This window comes from Dendrobates tinctorius, unplaced genomic scaffold (genome assembly GCF_039654945.1).
Source record: "Dendrobates tinctorius isolate UK_male_01 unplaced genomic scaffold, ASM3965494v1 ptg000070l, whole genome shotgun sequence".
Classification (NCBI taxonomy): domain Eukaryota; kingdom Metazoa; phylum Chordata; class Amphibia; order Anura; family Dendrobatidae; genus Dendrobates; species Dendrobates tinctorius.
In genome coordinates, this window is record NW_027361738.1 from 84,709,338 (window position 1) to 84,721,662 (window position 12,325).

Genomic DNA, 12,325 nt, shown 5'->3' on the forward strand with positions numbered 1-12,325 from the left:
GTGGTCCTTCATCCACACATTGATTGACCTAGCTGTGTGGCATGGCGCATTGTCCTGCTGGAAAAACCAGTCCTCAGAGTTGGGGAACATTGTCAGAGCAGAAGGAATCAACTGTTTTTCCAGGATAACCTTGTATGCGGCTTGATTCCTACGTCCTTCGCAAAGATTAACTTGCCCAATTCCAGCCTTGCTGAAGCATCCCCAGATCATCACTGATCCTCCACCAAATTTCTCAGTGGGTGCAAGACACTGTGCCTTGTACGCCTCTCCAGGTCTCCGTCTAACCATTAGACGACCAGGTGTTGGGCAAACCTGAAAATTAGACTCATCAGAGAAGATTACCTTACTCGAGTCCTCTATGGTCCAATCCTTATGGTCTCTGGCAAACTTCAGCCTGGCTCTCCTTTGTTTCTCATTGATGAAAGGCTTTTTTCTAGGTTTACATGACTTGAGCCCTGCCTCTAGGAGCCTGTTACGAACTGTTCTTGCCGTGCACTTCACCCCAGCTGCCATTTGCCATTCCTTTTGTAGGTCACTTGATGTCATCCTGCGGTTGCTGAGTGACATTCGAATAAGATGACGGTCATCCCGGTCAGTGGAGAGTCGTTTTCGCCCTCTGCCGGTCTGTAGCTTTGTTGTCCCCAATGTCTGACGCTTGACCTTGTTGTAATGGACAGCCGTCTTAGAAATTTTAAGGATGGAGGCAACATGACGCTCACTGTATCCCTCTGCTAGTAAAGCCAGAATTGAGCCCTTCTTTTCCTCACTCAAGACTTTTCTTTTCAACTCCTTTGGCATGGTTAAAAGTTATTTTTTCATTCCTATTACTTTTGGGATATTACTTGCACTTGTTTTGCAACCAGCTTGTCCTATTGCAAGAGGATTGTGAACACCACAGGAGCGTTTTTTTTTATACTTTCCTACATTAAATAAGATTTGGTTCAGGTGATCACCTAATCAGAAGCACATTAAGTAGAATGAGGTGTACTCTGGTTGGAATTCACCTGACACTGAAATGGAATGGCTGTCAGACATGGAGAGAAGCTGATTTTTATAAAACTGTGCAGTGGTCTCTTAAGTTTTGCCAGAGCTGTGTATATAATACACACACACATACACACACCGTACATACATACACATATACAAAAAAATCTAAACATGTAGAAATTTATTATTTTTGGGGGATTTTTTTTCTTTTAAATAAAGGCAATAACAAGTGTTTCTTTTGTTTCTTTGAATACTTTTTTGTAAATTAGAGTTTTTTTAGCTAATTTTACACCATGGCATTTAAAAAGTTAAATTGCAGATAAATCAGGATTTGTAGGTCTGTAAGTAAAGGAGATGCAGCATCTGTGCTTGTTACATTAGCTCTTTTTGACAATATAAGGATTTATTCACACATTGTAGTCACAATCCTGTTTTTTGGGTTGCAAAAAAAAACATTTTAAATCCCTGTAAAGTTGCTGCAGTTTTACCAAAAATCATGGCAAAGAAAAAAAAGCGCTGCTGCAATGTGTAAACAGTGTTACACTAAGAATTGTCCTATCATATAGAATCAATGCCACTTCTGAATAATATAACACATGGACAACAGTAGTAATTAAACCGCTGGCAAAATGAAGTAGACCATAATTAGAATAAAATTTAACATTTATTAGAAATATTATAAAAATAATAAAAACCACAAATCATCAGTACACTAAAATACCCAAATATACCCAGGGTATTTTAGTGTCCTGATGATTTGTGGTTTTTATTATTTTAATAAAAATGGCTCATTTGATGGTTTGTTTGATCAATCAATCAATCAGTTGATTCAAGTATAATGTAAATGAAGGAAACAGAAAATGATCAAAATCAAACTTTATTGGAAAAAACATTAATCCACAATATTATAAGTCTTTTATTTTGGTTTACAAAAAAAAATAAAAAATTACATTTTGAAAAAATACAAAATTACAAGCCTTAAAAAGTCAGACATTTTTCAAAAATAAAAGGGGTAAATATTTTCTAAAAGGAGTAAATCAAATTCACCAGTGATTTCCATTTTGATACCAAAGTCATCAAGATACACACGTGGTCAAAATTGTTGGTACCCCTCCCTCGTTTAATGACAGAAAAACCCACAATGGTGACAGAAATAACTTGAATCTGACAAAAGTAATAATAAATAAAAGAAATCTAAACAAATGAAAGTCAGACTTTGCCTTTCAGCCATGCTTCCACAGAATTTTTTTTAAAATAAAACTCATGAAATAGGCCTGGACAGAAATGATGGCACCCCTGAAAATAATGTGACAAAAGGGACATGATAAATCGCGGTGTGTCCACTAATTAGCATCACAGGTGTCTACATTCCTGGAGTCAGTGAGTGGCCTGTATAGAGGCTACAGATCCTCACTGTGCTGTGTGGTGACATGGTGTGTATCACACTCAACATGGACCAGAGGAAGCGAAGGAAAGAGTTGTCTCAGGAGATTAGAAAGAAAGTTATAGACAAACATGTTAGAGGTAAAAGTTATAAGACCATCTCCAAGCAGCTTGATGTTCCTGTAACTACAGGTAAACATATTATTCAGAAATGTAAGCTCCATGGGACTGAAGCCAACCTCCCTGGACGTGGCCGCAGGAGGAAAAGTGATGACAAATCAAAGAGACGGATAATACGAATGGTAACAAAAGAGCCCAGAAAAACTTCTAAACAGATTAAAGGTGAACTTCAAACTCAAGGAACATCAGTGTCAGATTGCACTATCTGTCGTATGAGCCAAAGTGGACTTCATGGGAGACAACCACCATTGTTGAAAAAAATAAAAAAAGCCATACTGGAATTTGCCAAACTACATGATGACAAGCCACAAAGCTTCTGGGAGAATGTCCTATGGACAGATGAGAGAAAAATGGAACTTTTTGCAAGGCCGATCAGCTTTATGTTCACAGATGGAAAAATGAAGCATAGCAAGAAACAAACCACTGTCCTACTGTGAAATATGGAGGAGGCTCTGTTATGCTCTGGGGCTGCTTTGCTGCATCTGGCACAGGGTGTCTAGAATCTCTGCAGGGTACAATGAATCTCAAGACCATCAAGGGATTCTAGAGAGAAATGTGCTGCCCAGTGTCAGAAAGCTTGGTCTCAGTCGCAGATCATGGGTCTTGCAACAGGATAATGACCCAAAACACAGCTAAAAACACCCAAGAATGGCTAAGAGGAAAACATTGGACTATTCTGAAGTGGCCTTCTATGAGCCCTGAACTAAATCCTATTGAGCATCTTTGGAAAGAGCTGAAACATGGCGTCTGGAAAAGGCAACCTTCAAACCCGAGACAACTGGAGCAGTTTGCTCTTGAGGAGTGTCCCAAAATACCTGTTGAGAGGTGCAGAAGTCTCGGAATCGTTTGATTGCAGTGATTGCCTCAAAAGGTTGTGCAACAATATATTTTTAAAAATTCTGTGGAAGCATGGTTGAAAAGCAATGTCTGACTTTCATTTGTTCATTTTCATAGATTTTTTATATATTATTACTTTTGTCAGATTCAAGTTATTTCTGTCACCATTGTGGGTTTTTCTGTCATTAAATGAGGGGTACCAACAATTTTGACTACGTGTGTATTTATAATTAGTCATAATTCATTATATTTCATATTGACATTTCTTGACTATTAAAACTATTATCCCTTGCAGTACCCCATCTAACCACTTGCTGGGCTGTTACAAAGAAATATCTTCATGGGCAGAATGAAACACAAACCATAATGATCCAGACACGTAGTACAATATTTTATAGCACCAGCTAGTGGTAGAAAAATGTAGTGCAACACACAAAAATAGTTTAGTGCTGAATATTTTGATCTACATTATATTATTAAATGTGAGCACCAGGTGCGTTCACAATATTAATCCAATGTATTATCTTAAATCATCCCTTTCAGAAGCCTAAAGACTGAAAAGAATAACAGTGTTAGGCCACGTTCAGTATTTGGTCAGTATATTATATCAGTATTTGTAACCCAAAACCAGGAGAGGAACAATCAGAGGAAAAGTATCATAGAAACACGTCACCACTTCTGCATTTATCGCCCAGTCCTGGTTCTGTCTTACAAATACTGAACGTGTGAACGTGGCCTTAGAAGACAACATTATGATGCTTGCTACATCTTAGCTCCAAGTAAGGCCGATTTCACACGTCCTTTTATTTCCAGTACCGGAAAAAACGGTTGCGGAGATATCCGTGTCTGTGTGTGTAATACGTGCGGCACACGTGTACCGCTCCGTGTGCCATTTCAGTACCACACGGATGGCCACCGGGGAAGAAGCGCTACAGTAAGCGTTGTTCCCTGGCACCGGGTGCTGAAGACGGCTCTCATCATTCTCCCCTGCTCAGCCGGCGATCGGCGCAAGCAGAGGAGAATGAAGAGAATTATATTAAAGTCAGAAAGATGATAGCAGGTGGGGGCTTTTGGGACATTTACTCCCATCATCCAACACTTGCTGCCGCTAGTAACAGTGACAGCAGGAGTGGATGATCGGGGTTTTCCTCAACCGCCCCATGCGATCTAATGAAATAAATGAATGAAAAACCTGATGTGAGTTTCCCCCCTATTTTCTTCAACCAACCAGGCAAAACACAGCTGGGGCTGCAACCATCAGCAAGGCTGGTTATCAAGAATAGAGGGGTCCCCACGCTGTTAATAATTTTTGACAACCAGCCTTGCTAAAGCTCACAGCTGGGGGCTGGTATTCTCAGGCTGGTAAGGGGCCATGGACGTTGGCCTCCTCAGCCTAAAAACAGGAGCCCACAGCTGCCCAGTAAAGGCGCATCTAATTAGATGCGCCTTTTCTGAGGCTTTGCCTGGCTCTTCCCACTTGCTCTGTAGCGGTGGGAAGTGGGTAATATTTGTGGGGTTGATGTTACCTTTGTACTGTTAGGTGACATAAAGCCCACGGCTTAGTAATGGAGAGGTACTGTATCTAAAAGACATCATCCATTACTAATCCTATAGTTATACGTTAAATAAAGAGACAACCAGAATAAAGTCCTTTATTTGAAAAAATGACAGACTCCTTTATTAATCTACTAATCTCATTAAATCATACTTACTGCATCGCCTAATCCAAGCAAAGCCCTCGATCTCCTGTACTAAAAAGAAAATAAAAAGCCAGCAATATACAATACCTGTCCGTCATTGTGTCCCACGCCGTAATCCATGTCTGGGGGCTAAATAGTTTTCAACCTGGATGGTGCCAAGATGCGACTGTCCCAGCTGAAAACCACTGGCAAATGAGCTGCTGAGAGCGCAGCATCAATCACCAGCCGTAACATCGTCACTGGCATTTTTCCACGGTCCTGAGGTCACCGCAGTTCAGCCTGGCCTCGATGATGTCACCGCTAGTGAATGAGGCTGTGTTCTCAGCAACTCATTCACCAGTGGTTTTCAGCCGGGACGGTCATATCTTGGCACCGTCCAGGCTGAAAACTATTTAGCCCCCAGACATGGATTACGGCTTGGGACACAACGATGGACAGGTATGGTATATTGTTGGGTTTTTATTTTATTTTTATTACAGGAGATCGAGGGTTTCGCTGGGATTAGCCAATGCAGTAAGTATGGTTTAATTGAGATTAATAAAGGAGTCCTTTTTCAAATAAAGGACTTTATTCTGGCTGTGACTTTATCTAACATATAACTATAGGATTAGTAATGGGGGTGTCTTATAGACATCTCTCCATTAATAAGCCATGGGCTTGATGTCACCTGACAATACAAAGGTGACATCAACACCACAAATATTAACCCCACCTGCCACCGCTACAGGGCAAGTGGGAAGAGCCCGGCAAAGCACCAGAAAAGGCGCATCTAATAGATGTGCCTTTTCTGGGCAGCTGCAGGCTGCTGTTTTTAGGCTGGAGGGAGCCTATATCAAAGGCCCCTTGCCAGCCTGAGAATACCAGCCCCCAGCTGTGAGCTTTAGCAAAGCTGGCTGTCAAAAATGGGGGGGACCCCACGCCGTTTTTGTAAATTATTTATTTAAATAATTAAAAAAAACAGAATAGGACCCCTCTATTCTTGATAACCAGCCTTGCTGAAGCCGACAGCTGAGGGTTTCAGCCCCCAGCTGTGAGTATTGCTCCTGGTTTGTTCAAGAAAATAGGGGGGACCCATATCGGGTTTTTCATTCATTTATTTCATTAGACCGCAGGCGGCGGCTGAGGAAAACCCCGATCATCCGCTCCTGCTGTCACTGTTATTAGCAGCAGCAAGTGCCGGATGATGGGAGTAATAGTCCCAAAAGCCCCCACCTGCTGTCATCATTCTGACTTTAATATAACTCTCATCATTCTCCTCTGCTCGCGCCGATCGCCTGCAGAGCAAGGGAGAATGATGAGAGCGTCTTCAGCACCTGCCACCGGGGAACAGTGCTTACTCTAGCGCTTCTTCCCAGGTGCCGATGTGTGTCACACGGATGACATCAATGTGTGTTCTCCGTGTGCACATGTGCGGGACGTTTTGCTGTCCATGCTGACGGTAAAAAACGGACATGTCAGCGTGTTTTGTCCACGGACACCCGGTCCGTGGAAGCACACTGACATGTGCACAGACCCATTCATTTGAAAGGGTCTACGTGTGTCATTGTCTCCGGTATGTGTGAAAGCTGTGACCACACGTCATGGAGACATGGATGTATGAAAGAGTCCTAAGATGGTAACTGGATTCTTCTGTTAGGCTATATGACTTTTTAGAAAATCTGAGTCCCCCATGGAAATGATTATGAAGTCCTATTTTATAAAGTTGCCCAAATTTAGAAAAGCAAAAACAGCGCCACAACTGCAAAAAGGTCATCTGAGGTACTGCACCTTAGAATGATTAATTTGAATGGAAGTAGGCTGCAATAAGTGACGCAACCTATGGACAGCTATGGCGCTGTTACTGTTTTTTTGAAATCCTGGACAACCCCTTTAATACATAATAAACAGTGGCATCAATGGCAGACGATGACAACTTAGAGATTGAGTGTTGTCAGAAACAGGTATGGATGAATACCCCTGCACCTTATAGAGAAAAGATGGTTGTCAATTCCAGAGCATAGGAGACGAAAAATGGCCATCCCCTTTAAATATCGATGCCAATTCCACCAATAAAATGCCATCTGGCCAAATGTGGTCTTTCAGCCTCCGGAGCAGAATTCTGGGGCCCAGTCACATTGTTACAACTGACAGCACAAAGCTTTGTGAAATATCGTACCCATGAAAAGTTTGTTGTCGTACACGGCCGCACAGGACGACCCCTGTATGACCGAGCCGTCGTTGGCGTATACGGTGGACACTATGGGATTGTCCGAGAGAATGTTCTGTATGCGGACAATCTGCAAGAAGTAAAAAACAATGGTCAAAGTACAAAAATAAAATCATAAAACAAGATAGAAATACATTCTGCCAGGTTACACCAAGCTTCCCACTCCCTACAAGCGACCTGGCGTCAGGGTCACCACGAGTGATACTTTCACTACACCACAAGATGGAGAAGGTCGGCGCAACTACAGATTTTATTGTGTGATGTAAAAGCTGTGTTGTGCGCTCTGAGCCAATCAGATCTCTCCTCCCTCACAGCATGAGTCTCACACACAGAAAGAGAAACTGCAGCTGCATCCCCCTCATCCCTTTGTGTTACAGAAGATTTTATGTCGACAGAGGAGGTTTTTGCTGGGTCTGCAGATGGCAACGCTTTTTATTTTTAACTCTCATATTAATTTTATTTTGGCCAGTATTAGGAGCATGAAAGAATTGGAATCTTCACAATAATGTATTATGCCCCTATAATTCATACACTAACCTCTGACCCGGGAAGATCTTTAGGATCGTAACGGAAAAGCTTCATGAGGTTTGGATGACATCCTATCCAGACGTCTCCTGTAACTGGGTCCACGAAAAGGTTATCCGGAAGTGTCTCTAATTCCACCACCTGGTATAACATAAAATAATTTTATAAAAGTATTACTCGATCCATGTATAAAGACTTCATATACGGGTCTACTTGACCTCTACGATTCTATTTTTTTATAAGACTTAAGGTGGCCACCTTGTAAGATTTATGATCCACAATTCTGTGCCACTTCATTGACTTAATGTCTTTTTAGGTCTCCAAATCCTCTGCACCGACACCGCACAGCTCAGGAATTACTGCATACAGCGCTCAATGGGAGCTGTCTACATTCAGAGGCAGAGAGCTCCCCCTTGTGGCGACTGCAGACAGACAGAATGTTGTCATATAACTGGTTATGAAAGATATGTAGAAGAGAGAAAATGCAGCCAAGAAAATTTAACGTCCCTTGGGTCAATGGTGACATGACGGCTGTGGTGCTCACATGGTTAAAAGTGGTCTCTGTCTGATATCTCAATAAAATACATCACTGTGAGAATCGGAAATAAGACCCCACCTTGTTCTCAGGATTACCTTTACTGGAGACAGGGACCAGTTTGCATGCTTTTCATAAACATTAACTGTGCGACCAGTGATGTCAGCGACATAGATGTACCTACAAGAAACACAAAATGCTGCCATTATAAGGGGGCTCCAGACTACAATTATGATGGTGTTTAAAAGTTTGTGAACCCTTAAGAATTTTCCATATCTAATATATAAAGCTCAAGTGTGTGTATGTATGTATGTATGTCCGGGATTGGCATCCGCACCGTCGCAGCTACAGTCACACGTCTGGATCCCGAGAGAGTCCTAGGCTATGTTGTGAGGTGAAATTTTAACCCCACGTGTTTCAATTCACCAAACAAATTTGCCCCTATCTACATAATGGGGAAAAAGTGTGTGTGTATCAAGCCCCGCCCCTCATTATGATGTCATAATGGTTGCCATGGCGACGCTGATGTCATCATAGGTTGCAAGCCCCGCCGCTCATTATGATGTCATAATGGTTGACTATGGGATGGAGGATGTGTGATGGGTATATGGGTACTGGACTATGGGATGGAGGATATGTATGACGGGTATATGGGCACTGGACTATGGGATGGAGGATATGTATGATGGGTATATGGGCACTGGACTATGGGATGGAGGATATGTATGATGGGTATATGGGCACGGGCCTATGGGATGGAGAATATGTATGATGGGAATATGGGCATGGGACTATGAGATGAAGGATGTGTGATGGGTATATGGGCACTCGACTATGGGATGGCGAATATGTATGATGGGTATATGGGCACTGGACTATGGGATGGAGGATATGTATGATGGGTATATGGGCACTGGACTATGGGATGGCGAATATGTATGATGGGTATATGGGCATGGGACTTTGGGATGGAGGATGTGTGATGGGTATATGGGAACTCGACTATGGGATGGCGAATATGTATGATGGGTATATGGGCATTCGACTATGGGATGGAGGATATGTATGATGGGTATATAGGCACGGGCCTATGGGATCGTGGATATGTATGATGGGTATATAGGCACGGGCCTATCGGATCGTGGATATGCATGATGCGTATATGGGCACGGGACTATGGGATGGAGGATAATTATAATTTGCTATAACTAACCACAGTTAGTTACTATGCCCGGGCAGCGCTGGGCTCTTCAGCTAGTAGCTGTATAAAATTGAACCAAACAACAATTATATGCCTTGGGTCGATGTCTTGCAGCATGGTCCACATCCTCTTGAACTTTAGTTCACGGACAGAAGCATGGACATTGTACTTTAGAATTGGTAGATAAAATTTACAATTCATTGTTCCATTAATAATAGCAGCCGTCCTGGTCCAAATACAGAAAACAGCCCATACCATGATACAACTAGCACCGTGTGTCACAGATGGTGTGAGGTATGTAGACTGTAGTGGTTTTTCTCTCTGTAATCATACGCTTCTCGTTTAAACCAGAAATATCTATTTTGATCTTGTCTATTGACAAAATATTGTCCCAATAGCCTTCTGGCTTTGTCCACGTGATCTTTAGCAAACTTCAGACAGACAGCAATGTTCTTGTTGAAGAGCAGTGGTTTTCTCTTTGCAGTTCTGCATTGCACACCATTGTTGTTCAGTGTCCTCCTGACAGTGGACTGATGAACATTAACAAATATGAGAGAGGCCTTTAGTTACTTAGATGTTACCTTGGGTTCCTTTGTGACTTTATGGACTATTATACCACTTACTCTTGCAGTGATAATTCTTTACTGATCAATCACAAGAAGGGTAATAATGTTCTTGAATTTTCTCCATTCGTACACTGTCTGTGTATTGGTGGAGTACAAACTCATTAGAGATGGTTTTTGAAAATTCTCCATCCTAATGAGCACAAACAACTTCTTCTAAGGGCCTCAGAAATCCAGTTTGATCCATGCCATGCTTCCATAAACTTGCGTTGTGAAGATCAGACTCCGATCGATCCCTATTCTTTCATTTAAATAGGTCACCCACTCACATCTGATCCTATTGATTGAAAACACCAGACTCTAATTTCACCAATTAAATCTTCATTTCTAAAGGTTCACATATTTTTGCCACTTGCAGACGTGATATTGGATCATATTCCTCATTTAAAGTCTAATATTTTTCACTCATTTGTTTCCCTTTGGTTCTCATCTATTTTTAGGACTTGAAATTGTGTGAACATCTCATGTAGTTTTGAGTCAACTGTAGAGATATGGAAAATTCTGAAGGGTTCACAAACTCACACTGATATTTGAATGGGGGTGCACCAGACTACACATCCAGACTGCTGTTATAGAGGGCTCCAGACTACACATCCAGACTGCTGTTATAGGGGGCTCCAGACTACACATCCAGACTGCTGTTATAGGGGGCTCCAGACTACACATCCAGACTGCTGTTATAGAGGGCTCCAGACTACACATCCAGACTGCTGTTATAGGGGGCTCCAGACTACACATCCAGACTGCTGTTATAGGGGGCTCCAGACTACACATCCAGACTGCTGTTATAGGGGGGCTCCAGACTACACATCCAGACTGCTGTTATAGGGGGGCTCCAGAGTACACATCCAGACTGCTGTTAGAGGGGGCTCCAGACTACACACCCAGACTGCTGTTATAGGGGGCACCAGACTACACATCCAGACTGCTGTTATAGGGGGCTGCAGACTACACATCCAGAATGCTGTTATAGGGGGCTCCAGACTACTCATCCAGACTGATGTTATAGGGGGGCTCCAGAGTACACATCCAGACTGCTGTTAGAGGGGGCTCCAGACTACACACCCAGACTGCTGTTATAGGGGGCACCAGACTACACATCCAGACTGCTGTTATAGGGGGCTCCAGACTACACATCCAGACTGCTGTTATAGGGGGGCTCCAGAGTACACATCCAGACTGCTGTTAGAGGGGGCTCCAGACTACACACCCAGACTGCTGTTATAGGGGGCACCAGACTACACATCCAGACTGCTGTTATAGGGGGCTGCAGACTACACATCCAGACTGCTGTTATAGGGGGCTCCAGACTACACATCCAGACTGCTGTTATAGGGGGCACCAGACTACACATCCAGACTGCTGTTAGAGGGGGCTCCAGACTACACACCCAGACTGCTGTTATAGGGAGCTCCAGACTACACATCCAGACTGCTGTTATAGGGGGGCTCCAGAGTAGACATCCAGACTGCTGTTATAGGGGGGCTCCAGAGTAGACATCCAGACTGCTGTTAGAGGGGGCTCCAGACTACACACCCAGACTGCTGTTATAGGGGGCACCAGACTACACATCCAGACTGCTGTTATAGGGGGCTGCAGACTACACATCCAGACTGCTGTTATAGGGGGCTCCAGACTACTCATCCAGACTGATGTTATAGGGGGGCTCCAGACTACACATCCAGACTGCTGTTATAGAGGGCTCCAGACTACACATCCAGACTGCTGTTATAGGGGGCTCCAGGCTACACATCCAGACTGCTGTTATAGGGGGCTCCAAACTACTCATCCAGACTGCTGTTATAGGGGGCTCCAGACTACACTCCAGACTGCTGTTATAGGGAGCTCCAGACTACACATCCAGACTGCTGTTATAGGGAGCTCCAGACTACACTCCAGACTACACATCCAGACTGCTGTTATAGGGAGCTCCAGACTTCACATCCAGACTGCTGTTATAGGGAGCTCCATACTACACATCCAAACTGCTGTTATAGAGGGCTCCAGACTACACATCCAGACTGCTGTTATAGAGGGGCCAGACTACACATCCAGACTGCTGTTATAGAGCTGCTCCAGACTACACATCCAGACTTCTGTTATAGGGAGCTCCAGACTACACATCCAGACTTCTGTTATACGGAGCTC

General features: G+C 43.2%; 1 protein-coding gene across 1 annotated transcript in view; it reads right to left on the reverse strand.

Moving 5' to 3' along the window:
* Positions 1–6,318: 6,318 nt before the first annotated feature.
* Positions 6,319–12,325, reverse strand: part of LOC141095768 (serum paraoxonase/arylesterase 2-like) — a 28,970-nt gene continuing 22,963 nt past the window's right edge. Inside the window, exons 7-9 of the mRNA XM_073582071.1 lie at positions 8,452–8,533; positions 7,831–7,959; positions 6,319–7,363 (exon numbers count right to left, since the gene is read on the reverse strand). Of these exons, the coding sequence (XP_073438172.1) occupies positions 7,205–7,363; positions 7,831–7,959; positions 8,452–8,533 (370 nt within the window). The 3' untranslated portion in view covers positions 6,319–7,204. The remainder of the gene's footprint in view (positions 7,364–7,830; positions 7,960–8,451; positions 8,534–12,325) is intronic.